Raw genomic sequence first — 16,713 nt, forward strand, 5'->3', positions numbered from 1 at the left:
AAAAAAAAAAGAAAGACACACATCTATTCTAGCACCCGTTAATGTAACAGGCTTAAAGACTAGTGTATCTTTATAAAAGCAGAAAAAATGGTGCCTTCCTGCTTACTTAACCTAGGTGTCCTTTTAGAAAATTACCTCCTTCATGCCTGCTGGTGGTTCTAAAGAACAATTATAAAATGTTGCAAAACAGTGGAACAAAAAACACACACAGTATCCGGATGTATACAGGAAAATATGTCAAAAAGGCATCTATTATAAAAGTCTGTTAATAGGTTGGCAACTGTACTTTGTGGGTTAGATGCAGTGCAATAATAGGACCCGACAGGGTCTGTGTTTTGACAATACTAGCCTTGTGTGGAAGGTTGTGTAGCTCACTGGTAGAGCTGCTGCCTTTGCACCCAGAGGTCGTGAGATCAAATCCTGGTGCTGCTCTTTCTGACTCTGGGCAAGTCACTTAATCCTCCAGTGCCCACCACTGAAATGCCAAAGCCACAAAAAAAGGCCCCAGGTACCTGGCAGAAACCCAAAGAGTAGCAGTATTCCAGTGCTGAAATTGTGATGTCATAATGCCTCATTCCACCAATGCCTAAGAGTCAGTCTGATCAGTGATGTCACAATGGCTCTATTGTCCTATTCCCAGCTCACATAAGAATTGCTATACTGGGACAGACTGAAGGTGTGGCTGTGGCTCACCTGTAGAACTGCTGCCTCCGAACCCAGAGGTTTTGAGATCCATTCCCGGTGCTGCTCCTTGTGACTCTGGGCAATCCTCCATTATTTTGATTGTCAGCTTTGAAATGCCACAGCCACAAAAAGGCAATATACAAGTCCCCCTTCCATTCCTTTCACAGGAGTCCATATATCCTGAAGACACATCAACTACATATAGATCACATCTCACTCCTCTCCCCTTCCCCGTATAAAAAGAAGCATGTGTTTAGTGCACCTTAATATTTTACAGGTTATTTCATTCTACTGTTTGCCTCTGTTCTGAGTCACTGTTGTAATTGGAAATTTTGTCTATTGCAGCCCGCAAACGGAAAGCAGATATCGTTTGTTACTGCTTTGTGGGATACCGAGGTTCTATAATTGCGCAGAGCGTGAATAAACTCCTGTCAGCAGAGATGGAGCAAAGCCCTGGACATCAGCCTAGGGTATTTAATTTAGAAGGCGGGTTGATTAGATGGGTCACAGGGCAGAAGCCATTGGTGGATGATCAAGGTCGACCAGCGCATGTCATTCACCCATTCGATGCCCAGTGGGGGAGGCTAGTGGAGCCAGAATTCAAGGCTAAGATCTAACTTTCTTAAAAAATCTTCTTCTGCTACACTAGTGCTATCCGAGTCGCTTTTTTCTACTTCCCTTTTGACCCAGCCATTTCTGGTGTACGTCTGATTTATTATGCATGTATTTTGTAAACCGCCCAGATTTGTAGATGTGCAGTATGTAAGAAATTTATAAATAAGTAAATAAATATTTGTCTGCCCAAACCTGATGTGCTGACCCCCCCCCCCAGCCAATTAGGTTTTCAGGATCTCAAAAAAGAATTTACAGGAGAAAACTTTGCACACATTGAAGACCCAGAAATGTAACTCAATGCATATTAATTGTGCACATGCATATATTAAATGTAAACCGCTTTGATTCTAGCACAGAAAAAAAATGGCCCAGGGCAGCTTGCGGAAAAGCCCTGCTCTACATAGTAATTATTTGCCTCTGTCTGTCAAATGGTGTCAGTTCGCTCCCAAACCCAGTCATGAATTTAACATTTTGGCACCTATAGGTGCAAGATGAGGGGGAGGAGGAACATTTCCCCAGATTTCTGCTCCAGCCACCACTGCCGAAGCTCTCTACTCTACCCCCAACATCTGCAATAAAAAGTTACAAAAGACTCAGCTTGGGTAGGGTTACCAGACATCCAGATTTCCCCGGACATGTCTGGGGGTCTGGATGGTTTTTTTAAAAACCTGGCACTTGTCCAGGGTTTGAAAAGCTTCTAGCTAGCAGCGATGTTGGGATGACATCTGAAGCATGTTGATTTTCAGGGAGGTCTAGCTCCAGGGTATTTGAAATCAACATCTCCCTTTCAGCTCTCTACCCCCCTGCTCCCCAATTCAGCATCTCATCTCCCTTTCCTTACCCTGGTCCCAGCGGGCTCCCCTTTCCACCACTGCCACTGGTGTACCTCTTTCCAGGCTGCTTCAAATGTACTCTGTCAGCACGGGGCCTTGTTGTAAAGGCTCAAGTGTCTTCATCCTCTCCCAGATGAAGGACTTCCTGTCATGTGAAGAGTTGTTGATAGCTATGCTTGGGTGTAAACATTTACTACAAGGCCCCACACCAGCAGGAAGTACCTTTGAAATGATCTAGGAAGAGGTGCAAACAGTCTTAACAAAAGGCAAGGGAGGCATCTTTTCAACCAGTGATTAAGTCTTTATTTAAACAAATAGTCCCAACAAGGATCCAAGTTTCAGCGTATTAAAGACTTCTTCAGGGGACACTATTAGAAAAATTTAACACATGAAGAAGCGCAACAGCAGCGGACACATGCTAAGGGTTACCAGATGGCTGGATTCCCCCGGACATGTCCTCCTTGGACGATATATCTGGGGGTCTGGACGGCTTTTCAAAACGTGGCACTTTGTTCGGGTTTTGAAAAGCCTCTAGCAACGAGCGACGTCGGGACGGCATCTGCGCATGGGCGGATGCAACGTGGTGATGTCATGCACATGTACGTGACATCATTGTGTCACATCAGCGCATGCGCTCGATGTCGCCCCAACAAACAAACAGGTTGAGGGGGCGGGGCCATTAGTCTGGATTTTCATTGGTGAAAATCTGGTAACCCTACATGTGCTGGACACAGGAACAGGATAGGAAAGGGAGATAAGTTGATGCTCTCATGCTGCACCGCTGTCCCTTAAATGCTGCTGCCCTAGGTGGGTGCCTAGTCTACCTATTGGCAGGGTCTGACCGTTTCCAGGGAATAGCTTCTAGAGCTCCATTCCTAAGAAGAGTGCTCAGAATATAAACTAACTTATTTCTGGCGCTATTGCTCCCTCTTTTGGCCTTATTTTTGGCCTTTGATTTGTTGTCATAACATTTTGTTCTTCAAATAAATGTTATAATTTGCCTCCATATTGGTGAGTTTCTTTTTAAAATGTCATTCATTAAATCTTGTCTTCAACAGCTGAGCTGTGTTTCAGTGTTATCTTTTCTTGAGTTGTCTATCATTGGCAGTAAACAGGATGGGTTATATCCATACCCACAGGCAGCGGATCACTGCTTTGTTTGGGAGGGGCCCAGGCGCTCTGCCTTAGAGCACGACCTCTCAGCAGCTCTCAAGTCCCCCACCCACCTCCTCCCGGCGCTATAGTTTTAAATCTTCGGACAGCTGCCACACAACATCTACGAGCTGGCCTGCCCCCGGAAGTAGAATGAAGGGTTCTGAGGCAGGCCTGCTGCTTGATGCACTGCGAGAAATCATCCCGTGTCATTCTTTAGTGTCTATCTCAACCTCAGTCCTTCTACACCAGCATTCTTCATTGCAAGGCTCGAGGGTCAGTGGTTCTGCCCGTACTTCAGACTCTGATTCTTATGTGAGCCAAGTATAGGGTAATGAAGCCATTACTGATGAGGTTGGCTCTTAGGCATTATGACATCCCAATATCTGCTCTGGATACCAGAGAGTGTCATTCTCTAGTGTCTATCGCAACCTCAGACCTACTACCCCAACATTCTTCAATGCAAGGCTTGAGGGTCAGTGGTTGGGCCAATTCAGACTCCGATTCTTCCCTCTCTCCTTAAAGAATGACATGGAGATGGTTTCCTGCAGTTATCCGCAAGAAGGGAACAGTGATAAATTTTGGTCACCATGTCATTCTCTATTGTGAGCCAGCCTCATGCAGCTGTAGCCAAGCAGATATGAGTTCCAACTGAGCTGGAAGCCACGAAGGAGGACGAGAAAACCGTCAGACAGGATTTAAAAAGCACATGACTGTTTTCCATTGGAATGAAAGATCAGCAGAAGTGTGAGAGATCACCATGTTGTTGTTTTGACTGTCAACCAAATTATTTAATAAGGTTTTGCTGGTTCCTGCTGCTTTCAGGTATTAAGGGGCTGAGCTGATAAGTAGGACAACAGACAGACCTGTGCTAGAAAGAGACATGTAATAATGCCATTTAAATCATTACACCTTGTTTCACATTGGGTGATTAATGCACAGACATCGTCTGCGGATAAGCCAAAGAGTTTGTTAATACAGCAAATCCGATGGGTTGGTAGAATGGTGTCACTTCGGGGAGAGGAAGAGATTAAGTCAACATTTCTGAAAAGCTATAAACGGTTGCTTACATCAGCGTGGCCATCCTGTCTACATTTATTTGCTTGGCTAGCATATAATCTATTCTAGACCACTGTTTTGCAATCTCAGAGCATTAATTATGCATATAATCAGAGTGGGTTGTAAACAATACCCTTTTTATTTGCATTTTGCTGCGTTGGGGACTGAAAATAGCTCATTAGGCTTTGCCACCTACTGCAGCGCTTTCCAAACCTATTCACAGTAAGTTTGGTTTCCAGGGTCTCCACAGCGCAGGTTGCGTCTCCCCATCTAGCACAGGCCATGCAAACTCATTATTATAGAAACATGATGGCGCATAAAGGCCAAATGGCCCATCCACAATATCCACCATCTCCTCCTCTTCCTATTGGCTAAGGCTCTTTACACCTGCATTGTGATGTCATAGAACTTTATGGTTATAGAAATAGAAACAGAAACACAATGGCAGATAAAGGCCAAATGGTCCATCTAGTCTGCCCATCCACAGTAACCATTATCTCTTCCTCTCTCTGAGATCCCACGTGACTATCCCAAGCTTTCTTGAATTCAGACAGTCTTGTCTCCACCACCTCTTCTGGGAGACTGTTCCACGCATCTACCACCCTTTCTGTAAAAAAGTATTTACTTAGATTACTCCTGAGCCTATCACCTCTTTTAACTTCATCCTATGCCCTCTCATTGCAGAGTTTCCTTTCAAATTAAAGAGACTCGACTCATGAGCATTTACGCCACATAGGTATTTAAATGTCTATCATATCTCCCCTCTTCCGCCTTTCCTCCAAAGTATACAGATTGAGATCTTTAGGTCTGTTCCTATACGCCTTATGACGAAGACCACACACCATTTTAGTAGCCTTCCTCTGGCCCGACTCCATCCTTTTTATATCTTTTTGAAGGTGTGGCCTCCGGAATTGTACACAATATTCTAAATGGCTGGTGAAGTGCTGAATGTGGGCACTTGACTGACCAACTTATGACTCCGCCCCCAGAACAGTCGGTTTGCAGTTTGCTGCCGATTATTTTCGGCAGCACTAATTTAGGCCCTCTTTTACTAAGCCTCAGTAGAGGTTTCTACCGCGGCCTGGGGCGCTAAATGCTCCTATGAGCATCGGAGCAGTGTCTGAACATTTATCCCCTCTTTTACTAAGGTGCGCTAACTGATTAGCATGTGCTAACTTAATTAGTACAAGCTACACGCTAATGCGTCCATAGACTAACATACATGCATGCACGCTAATCGGTTAGCACACCTTAGTAAGAGGACCTTAGTGCTCCAGGCCATGGTAGAAACCTCTATCGTGGCTTAGTAAAAAAAAAAAAAAAAAAAAAAAAGGGGAGAGGGGTTATTTATTTATCAATCACTTTTTCATGAAGAGATTCACCCATAATGATTTACAATACATTAAATAGATCAGGTGCTCTTAGATATTTTCCCTATCTATCCCAGCATGCTCATAATCTAACTGATACCTGGGGCAATAGTGAGTTAAGTGACTTGCCCAGAATCACAAGAAGCAGGCCAGAATTGAATTCACAGCCTCAGGGTGCTGGGGGTAGCAGCTCTAACCACTAGGTGACTGTGGCTGCAAATTAGTGATCAGTAGAGTTAATGTAGGGTCATGAAATGGTTAACTGTTGTTTAAAATATTGCTCTGGCCTACATAGCTGAAAACAGTGTACAATCTATTGACCTCATCTGCCTAAAATGTATGTCCCTGCCTTACCACATTGTAAGCTAAATAGATAAGAGTTTGAGCCATGATGTACCCTGCCCTTCTGTACATGTAACATTTAGAACTGTAAGAGTTAGATAATTGTAGAAAAGTTATAGAAGTAACAAATTAAAATTGTAGTTTTTCCATATATTAGTTTGCAAAAAGGGCATAAAAGTCCATGTATTTCCTGTTTCTGACACTCTAGTAGGCAGGCTATTAACTGCACTAGAGTCCGGTATACCGTAATAAATTTCTTGTACTTTCTTCACGCCTCTGACTTTGCGTGTCCAAGTGACCTCTCATTACCATATGACTCCAGAAAAAGAGAGGACGGATTGAGACGTCCGTGTTCTACTTTCATTGCTTTTGGGAGGGAGACTCGTTTATTGCAGCTTCAGGACTGTACATATTTGTTTCACGAATATATTTAATGAGGCTGTTCTGGTTTGGACCGACCACTACTACTACTTTTTTTTTTTTATTATTTCTATAGCGCTGAAAAGCCTATAGAAATAATAAATTTTAACATACAATAGACAAGTCCCTGCTCAGAAGAGCTTACAATCTAATTTAGACAGGACATTACAGGGTTGGGGAGATTCTGGGAGAGGAAATGATACAGTGGGTCTAGATATCCGACAGCAGTGAGTGGGGGTTAAGAGTTGAAAGGGGTTTCAAAAAAGTGAGCCTTTAGCTTGGATTTGAACCGACATTGTTGCCGCCAAACATGTTCAGCTATGTGGTTTTTGACATTTGATTTATAATCACACTGACAATGATTCATTATTTGAAATGTTGGCGGCAGGACTAACAGATGCTATGATGGTCCTACTGAACAACCTTTTGTTCACATTTGGACACTTTTTTGGCTGTAGGTCTGAACACTGTTACACATTATATTATTTATAATCAACTGATTTGATTAGTATTTTAGTACATATTATAAAATGGCCACAAAGCCGTCCATGTGGAGGAGTAGCTTGCTGAGAACCAGAACACAGTACTTAGAGGATGTTGGTTCAAATTCCACTGTGGCTCTTGATAACTTTCTCTTTTTCCATTTTTTAAAAAATTGTGAGCCCTCAGGGGACAGAAAAATACCTATAGTGATTTCCCTTCCTTCAGTGGAGAATTGCTCAATCAGAACACCTGCTGTAACTTGAGAGACTTACGAAGTAACAGGTCTAAATACACATGTCCATATTTTTGGATATAAAGGTCCCTTTTTCTTCTGAAATTGGGTTGTACTTATTCTGTTCTGGCATTAAGGTCATAGTGGTGTAGTGAGGGGAGCTGGCACCAGGGTGGGGGTGGAGGCACCTAGCATTTGTCCCCTTGGTGGTAGGGTGGGGTGTTAGATGAACTCCTCCACTCACCATTCTATACCTCGCTTAGTCTTGATCAACAGCAAGCAGGGTCTCCTACCTACTGCTTGTGCCAACTGAGCCTGCCCTCCGATGTAACTTCCTGGCCCCATGAACAGGAAGTGACATCAGGGGGAAGGCTGGAGCCGGCATGAGCAGCAGGGAAGAATTCCTGCTCACTGCCGGTGAAGACTAGAAGAGGTACAGGGATTGTGCATTTAAGAGTAGGCTTACCATATAGCTCCAGAAAAAGGAGGATGGATTGAGACATCCAGGTTTTTCTTCTATTGCTTTCAATTGAAGTAAAATCCAGATGTCTCAATCTGTCCTCCTTTTCTGGAGCCATATGGTAACCCTATTTAAGAGACACCCCCCCCCCCCTACTATCATGGGGATGTGGGGAGGAGAGGTAACACCCCTGCCAAGACGGACACGACATGCTCTGTCCCATGCCTCTCCCTTTGAGATTTTATCGTAAAAATGGTTGTGTTTATTTTCCCATGTTTTCTTAATTCTTTGAGCAAAATACAGATCTGGGGGAGCTCTGCACTGCAGAATGTAGAAAATAAAGCCTCTTTGCACTCTTTGTTCCCTAAAATAACATTTATATTGCACTCCCGAAACACATCCAGTGTCTTAAATACTGAGAGGTGGACAATGTTAGTTAATAAATAGAACGATAAGTGATTGCCTCAGTAGTAGATGGACCTGGTCCACCAAGAACCAGTTTCCATTCAACATTTCACCTTGGTGACACATTAACTGGGTAAACCAGGTGGGTCAATTTGTCTCTCAAGTGTCAAATACTTTCTTATTACAATTTATGATTTACTTAAGAATGTTAAATTTTACTGAATGTCACATCTACTTGTTATATAATTGCTTTTTATTTCCATGAATTGATGCAGCCTCACGGAATGGTTATAACAGTGTAACCAAGAATCCCTTATCCACCTCCTGCTTCCAAAAGAGACTTTGATTTCAATGTTTTGGGACATTTTTTTTCTTCTTCACTGAAATAAAACACAACCAAAAAAAGGAACCTGAATGTGAGTTTTGCTCAAAATGCAGGTGGAGCAAGTGCTAAAACCAGGTCTAATTAATGCGAGACCTCATTTCGTGGATTTTAGAATACAGCAGGGTGGGAGTATTGAGGGGCCACGAGGCCTTTCGTACACTTGGAAGCCACATTTTATCAACAGGCAGCCGTGTGTCTACCAAGAGTCACATGGAAGGTTATAGCTTTCAATTAATGCTATGCTCTCTAAGCCTCATACTCCCACTGGCATACCTTGATGTTACAACACGCCTCTCTGGAACGTTTACAATTCTCAGATTTTGACTCGGTGAGGGGTAAAGCTTTCAGTGTTTGTTGGGAACCATTTTGGCTTACGTTAACCCACAGAGCTCGTAGTCATCTGCTAAATGTTTAAATTTTTGTGGCACTACAGGGAATGGAGTGTATTCTGTTGTATTGGATCTGGTTTTGGGGGGGGGGTTAGGGGTTGGGGGGTGGGGGGTGAATTTTGGGAGAATGACTGTATTCATTTGTATTGTTGAACACCATGTCTCACTTGCCTGTGTGTGTTGTTGCCTTTTTGAAAATTAATAAACATTAAAAAAAGGCTATACGAGGGGGCTGCTGAAAAGTTCTCAGCTCAACCAACAAAGCTGGGGCAGTCTCCATCGAGGGCTATATACTTAGTCCAGCAATTTTCCACGTTTTTCGTTCCATTGGAAAAATACGATGGAGACTGCCCCAACTTTGTTGGTTGAGCTGAGAACTTTTCAGCGGCCTCTCGTACTTTGCTTAGAGACCCTTTTGCTAAGGGTCAGTAAACACTAATGCCTGCTTACAGCTGCCTAAAAATGGCACAGGTGGGCCACATTCAGGATCATGAGCTAACTGAGGGTTCAGTTCCCACATGCTAAAAAAATAAAATGTGTTTGGTGATGGAGAGTAGGCGTGTCCAAAAAGGACCAGGGGAAACAAAACCACAAACTCAGAAGTACAGAACCAGAGTGGAATTGTCTCATTTAGGAGGCACACTAAAAAGTGGCCTCAGCGCACGGATAACCCACATGCTACAAATAGCGCACGCCACTCTAGCCCACATTAGGAATAGGACCCGGTGGAGGGCCATTTTCGAAAAGGACATCTAAGTCTAATTTGCAAATTTCCCCCTAAACATCAAAAGTCAGAAGCATTGAAATGTCCATTTTTGAAAGCCAAACCACTAGAAGTCCATAAAATACTGTGTATATTGTCACCGTGCGTCACCAGGCCGGGCTGGGCCCAAGCGGGTATGGCCGAGAGAGCCCAGAGCACAAGGCACTGACCAAGCGGTTAATCAGTTCCCAACTGGAGTGGTGGATCAGTAATAAAAACACCTGGATTAATTCAAACTTAAGTACTTTATTCCTTCAGGAACTCCAATTTTCCTGAAAAAAACCAAACATACATGGTTCAAAAGAGAAACTTGGCTTTCAAAAATATATTCCAAAATGGCCTCCCTTGGGCCTGGTCCACTCAAACTTCTTACACCAGGGAATGCTTGCAACCCCAGTACTATGTTCAACTGGTTCAAAAATGCTTTCACAGTTTCTATTCAAAATTATCACTGGCCACGTCAGACTGGATCTTGCCTCTGAGCTCCTCTGACAGCAGAGCTCAGGGCAGAAGGGACCTCCTCCCACAGCGACTGTTGGTTGTAGTCCCTCCCCATCAGGACCCACAATCCAGTCAAAAAGAAAACCAAAAAATGAAATAATATCCAAAAAGACCACTGCCAGGGCTGTGCAGTGCAAACTTCCACAGCCTAGAAAAACTCAGGTTTTTTCCAAAACCTTCACATGGCATTAAGGCTCTAAAGTAAACTTCCCAAACTTGAGTTTACTGGGGCAGTCAGCCCCTTTACTTCTTTAGCAAACTATCTAACTATTTCAACTTCCAAGTTTGCTATTTGGCAAAAACCCAGCATAACCTCAGTTCAAACTCAATCAGTTTCCATATAACACACAGGTCAGTTTCAGTATTTCCCACACTAAAGTCCATGACTTCTTCAGGGCCTAAATACTCTTCATTCTCAGAAGTTTCACTCCTAAAATCTTCCAACATTTCAGAATCAAAAGGATTAGTTCTGACCTGTGTGTTCCTTTGAGGTATGCTGCTTCGGGTCCTAGGAACTAGTCTTCCTTCAATACTCCGTCTCCGCTCCAGCTCAGGTTGGTTCAGTGGCTACTTCCTTTCTGAACACTGCTGCTGGCCCTTATAAGCCCCAGGATAATGAGCTGCAGGTGTTGCTTGTTCCTGGCTAAAATGGAGACTAGTTGTCCAATCCATCATCCTCTCCAAACTAGATTACTGCAACGCCATCTATTTAAATCTATCAAAAAAAAGTATTCTAAGACTCCAGCTAATCCAGAATACTGCAGCCAAACTGATCTTCTCAAAACGCAAGTCTGACCATGCCTCCCCACTCCTTGCCAAACTTCATTGGCTCCCAATAATCTCCAGAATCCATTTCAAATGTTCCTGCCTGGCTTTCAAGATCATTGACGGAATCCTGCCTCCTCTTATCCCCACTGTCTTTCAACTCCTCCAGTCCCGACTCCTCCAGAACTGCCCAAAGGCTTAAACTAGCCTTCCCCTCTCCACTATTCAGGCAAACTGGGAAAATCCCTTCTCTTCAAAATCACAGGTCTTTGGAACGACCTCACCACCCCGCTGCGGAACCTGAGCTCCCTTCAGTTATTCCGCAAACAACTGAAAACCTGTTTTTTCTGCAAATTGTAGCTCTATCCTTCCCCCCTTTCTCTCCCCCCTTCTACACATAAGTTCATGTAATCCTTTTTCTTCTTCTCTACCACTATTTTAAGTTCTTGTAAACCGTGTCGAGTTCCATTCTCATGGAGATGATGCGGTATATAAACTTAAGGTTTAGATTAGATTAGATTAGATTAGAAGGTTCTTGGTGTTGACTTGAACTGGGTCCCCCATGAATGTTGTGAGTATTCTTGTAAACATTCCCCCTAGTAACACTATTCCCAGCACTACTAGTTCCACCTGCAAGCTGTTCCCCCTTTCTTAATTCAGGTGAAAACAAATAAGTATTTCCCTGCTCATGACTGAACCTTCCCTGACTTGTTCTAGTTCTGGATTGAGGTGTTGGTAGGGTTCTTCCACTTTGGGACAGTATTTTCCCTTCATTTTCTTACCACCCTTCTCAGTCTCTGGCTTGAGCAGCCTATATACAGGCAAGATCAGAGGGCTGCCAGGGGGAAAGGGATGAGATACCATCTGGAAAACGCAGTTGGCAGGAGACAAAGGCTCCTGAAGCAGAGGTAAGAGAAAATACGGTGGCTGCGGAGGGGTGGAGTAGGGGATAAAGCTGAGGGAGCACCTAGAGAGAAATATATGCCATCAGGGAGAACAGGAAGGAGACTCAGACCAAAGCATAGAGCCCATGGAAGGGAGAGGAGGAAGGGTGCCTATGGCGAGAAGGGGAAAGGAAGGGAGATGGTACTCATGGTGAAGAAGGGAAGAGAAGGGAAAATATGTACTCGTAGAGGGGAGAGGAAAGGAAAAGAAGAGCGAAGAGGTTAGAATAGATGATGCCCATGGAGAGGAGGAAGGAAAGAAATGAAAACCAGATATGAGGAGGAAGAAAAATATAAGGAAAGTTGAATGTGAAAGATGGCTTCCTGTACATCAAAGAGTGCAATATAAAATATTATTGATAGCACATCAAGTCTTGTAGCATAAATCCCCTGGATGTTTTCAAGATTTGTTGGAGTTGTATTGTCCAAGAAGGAAATTAAGACCCTTTGGCCTCCCCTGAGAATTGCTAATTAAACTCATTCATAATCACCCTATCTTTACCCTTCCAATGTTAATGGAGATAATTCAGAACTATAGATTCATGGATCCTAGGGGCAAAGGCAAGACTGGATCAGTCTGTTCCATTTGTAAAAATGCAAAACTGGACATCATACTTTTAAATGTTAAACTTTGGTATGCCGGCCCTGGATGAAAGGTGAAGGAGAGAGATTGATGAGAGTGTGGGGAGAGAATATATGTTGCATTCTTTTCCTTCTCTCCCTTTCACCTTCTTAATCGGAGCTCTGAAGGGGGGGTCCTCTCTGTTCAATACCTTGGGGAATGTCCTCTAGTGTAATGGTTCCCAACCCTGTCCTGGAGGACCACCAGCCAGTCAGGTTTTCAAGATAGCCCTAATGAATATGCATGGAGCAGATTTGCATGTGTGTCACCTCCATTATATGAAGATCTCTCTCATACATATTCATTAGGATTATCCCAAAAACCTGACTGGCTGGTGGTCCTCCAGGACAGGGTTGGGAACCACTGCTCTAGCGTACTATGGGCAGGGCAGTGGGGATGGTCTACCCCAGGTGCAGGGAGTGGAGGGGTGTAGTGGGCATGGGCTGTTGTCCTATGCACATAGCTATTGGCCTTGCCCCCTTTAATGCCAATTTCCTGTTCCGGATCAGGGGACTGGTAGAGCCGACATCCAAGCACATGTGGGCCACTGCCCTGCAACCTCTCCATGTGCATCCCCTACTGCCTAGAGGGAGGTTCTCTGGCTGAAGAAGGGAGATGCTCTGCCCTGGGTGGCTACCGCACTAGGTATGCCTCTCAGAATGCCATATCATCCCTTGCCTTAGGTAATAGATTGACTTGAGCTGCCTGGTGGTGGGGGACACATGGCTGCAGGTTCACACAGAGTGTGACATATCCATGGGCTGGCCATATATCAAAGAAAGAAAGGATTTATCATTAACAACTGGATACATATTGACAAAGGATGGTCTTTGCAGAGATGGCTCACTCTTTTTAAAGCATATAAACAAGTCCAAGGTCTCACTCTAGTGGTTAGAGCTACAGCCTCAGCACCCTGAGGCTGTGGATTCAAGCCCACACTCATCTCTGCCCTCTCACTCCCCCCTGCCGCATGCTTACCCCCCGCTTCCCTTCCCCATAACTTTTGTTGTTCACTGCCATGAGCAACAGGAACTTCAATGTGCTCCTCACGACCCTGTCGGCTCTCCCTACGACATCACTTCCTATACACGGCACCCGGAAGTGATGTCAGTGGGAGAGACGATGCAGTCGCGATAGCACATTAAAGTTGTTCCTCACGGCGGTGAGCAACTAGAGGTATGGGGGGGGGGGGGGGCGCAGATGTGGTGAGGGGAGGAATGGGAAGCAGCAGAGGGGCAGAAGGGCGGACCACCCCCCACCCCCCCAATTCTACACCACTGCTCACATAGTTCCTTGAGACCCTAGGCAAGTCATTGGACCCTCCCTTGCCCCAAGTACATCAGGTAGATTGTGAAACCGCTGCGACAGATAGGGAAAAACGCTTGAGTACCTGAATGTAAACTCCATTGATAGTCAGCCTATGAATAAAGACAAAAGAAATCCATAACAATCCCTTTGAAAATATGTCAATGTTAAAACTGACTGTGAAGGGAAGTGTGTGGTGCAGTGGTTAAAGCTACAGCCTCAGCACCCTGGGGTTGTGGGTTCAAACCCACCCTGCTCCTTTTGACCCTGGGCAAGTCACTTAATCCTCTACTGCCCCAGGTACATTAGATAGACTGTGAGACCACCGGGTTAGATAGGGTTAAATGGTTGAAGTACCTATATGTAAACCGCTTTGAGTGTGGTTAGAAAACTACAAAAGGCAGCATACAAGTTCCAATCCCTTTCCCTGATGTCATAATGCCTGGCAGAAATCCAGAGTAGCAACATTCCAGAGCTCATATTGTGATGTCATAATGCCTCATCCCACCAATGCCTAAGAGCCAACCTCATAAGTGATGTCACAATGGCTTCATTGTTCTATACTTGGCTCACTTCTGATATTGTATTGGAGGAGAGTGTGGTGCAGTGGTTAGAGCTACAGCCTCAGCACCCTGAGGTTGTGGGTTCAAACCCACCCTGCTCCTTTTGACCTTGGGCAAGTCACTTAATCCCCCCATTGCCCCGGGTACATTAGATAGTGTGAGGCCACCAGGACAGACAGGGAAACATGTCTGAGTACCTGAATAAAATCATGTTCTCCCATGGGAGAACGGTGTAGAAAAATAATGAAAGAGTAACCAACTATACCACGGCAGGGTATATTTACAAATGAGTACATGCAGAGGTTTTGCTAAGCAGATTTGTCTCAACTATCCCCAGGGAAATTATGTGGACACAGTTACATTTGCTCTTTGGCATCTGCACATTTATTTGCATGAAGTTTCATAAGCAAATTCCCAAGTGCAAATTCTTCCCCAACGAGGCCCCCTCCAAATGCCTCCGGTCAGCCCAGATAAAGTTACATATGTACAGCCTTGTATACACATAAGTTGACGTGAGTTATTAGGCAAGTGATTTTCTAGGAACACCCATTTCTGGTGGAAAGCAAAACAAGGTAGCAATGGAGACTCAGGTTTGTCCCGCTATTCCAAAGACACATGCTGAGACTCTCACCTTCCCACAAGTATCTCCTGTGCCTTAGATCTATGCACAAAAGAACCTCATTGCCTTTCGTCTCCAACAATTCCAGAAATGAAAAGAACGTCTGATTTCATAAAACAAAGAAAAAAGGGGAGATCCAATGATCCACAGTGAAAACGATCCACCGATGAAAACAAAAAACTGTGGATACAGATGCTCTGGAGATAATTTATTATAAAAACATGAAAATTCAATGATAAAAATCCAACCGGACCCTACACGGTCTGTGTTTCGGCGAACAGGCCTTCCTCAGGGGTCCAATGGTTTGCAAACGCACATATACAGAATTGGACTGAAAACAGTCTATTGTCTTTAAACGTGTGAGCAAAGAACATCGCAGACAAGTTGAAGTAGCAAGAAAACGCGGTGTTCTTTGCTTACATGTTTAAAGACAATAGACTGTTTTCAGTCCAATTCTGTATATGTGCGTTTGCAAACCATTGGACCCCTGAGGAAGGCGTGTTTGCCGAAACATGGACCGTGTAGGGTCCGGTTGGATTTTTATCACAGTATTTTTATCATTGAATTTTCATGTTTTTATATGCCAGCATATAATAAATTATCACCAGAACATCTGTATCCACAGTTTTTTGTTTTTGATTTCATAAAACATCATGAACAAGACTGCATGAAAGATGACATTTTCAGTTTTATTTATATACATTAGATTTATTATAAAATAATCTCAAAGCACACTTTTTCCAGACTATGACAGCAGAAAAGACTATAAACCCCATTTAATCTGTCCAGTTTTTATTCCAGCTATATCAACATGGACCAGGAGTACCCATTCCACAGCCCTGTGGAGTTCATTCTTCCAGTCCACTGTACTTTTCCTTTCCATGGCTGAATCTGGCCTATGGAGAAGTTTTAGTATAGTAACTCATGTATGGTAGCAGCAAAGCCCACAAGGCCGGCAGGTTGCTCAGGGTCCACCAGCCAAAGAAGATGATGATATGGCAATGAACTCAGAAAATGTTAAGGATGATTCTCTACTACTCAGCCAACTCTAAGGGAGACACACATGCACACACACTGGCTCTCAATGGTTTGTAATATCCCATGTAGACCTTCTTTTGAAAGGCTTAGGGACCCCTGTCATAGATCCAAGTTCATTTTTGTCTTCTCCTCACACCTTCATAACTAGGGAACCTTCTGAATTCTGTCTCTACCATCACCTACAATAAGCTATTCCGTGTGTTAAACACCCTATCCATGAAGTATTTTCAGTTGTTCCAATGAGGTAGGCTCATGGAGGTGGTGGTAGATGCATGGAATGACCTTCCAGAAGAAGAAATGAAAAACAGTACCGGGTTTTGTGGATGACATCAGCCTACATGTGAGAATATTATGCATGCTTGTCCTTGTAGAAGCGTTGGATAAGGAACTGAAAAACAAGGAATATTCACCTGCTGCTTTTGACACAAGACCGCTCTAGTTCAGCAGTATATCACAATCTGTATCAACAACTTCTAGTTTGACAGCAGTACAGAGAAGGAAGATATATTTGGCTTGTTATCATATATTAAATGTGCACAGTTTCTTAAGCAGCAACTCACTGTATCAATTAACCGCAGACTACAGATCATACTGCTGGGATCCTTTTTTCCTTTCACTGTGTCAGAGGTTCATATCCCAGCTGCGCAGAATTGAAAGCTGCTTCCAACCAGATATGTAGTACAATAGTTCCAAAGAATATGTAGTAGTTAGTAGGGTTGTGCCTTCATTTGAAATGACATGGAAGATCTCATTCCCTTGTCATT

At 43.8% G+C, this 16,713-nt stretch overlaps 1 protein-coding gene across 3 annotated transcripts in view; it reads left to right on the forward strand.

Annotated features, from left to right (window-relative positions):
* LOC117348852 overlaps positions 1–8,466 on the forward strand; it is a 47,233-nt gene extending 38,767 nt beyond the window's left edge. For 2 of the 3 annotated variants that reach the window (XM_033921406.1, XM_033921407.1), the window contains one exon: positions 1,030–3,192. In XM_033921406.1, coding sequence (XP_033777297.1) covers positions 1,030–1,301 — 272 coding nt within the window. In that variant the 3' untranslated portion in view covers positions 1,302–3,192. Of the gene's footprint in view, positions 1–1,029; positions 3,193–8,330 lie in introns of those variants that run through there. The other variant, XM_033921408.1, reaches the window with a different exon arrangement.
* Positions 8,467–16,713: the final 8,247 nt, after the last annotated feature.

This window comes from Geotrypetes seraphini, chromosome 15 (genome assembly GCF_902459505.1).
Source record: "Geotrypetes seraphini chromosome 15, aGeoSer1.1, whole genome shotgun sequence".
Taxonomy (NCBI): domain Eukaryota; kingdom Metazoa; phylum Chordata; class Amphibia; order Gymnophiona; family Dermophiidae; genus Geotrypetes; species Geotrypetes seraphini.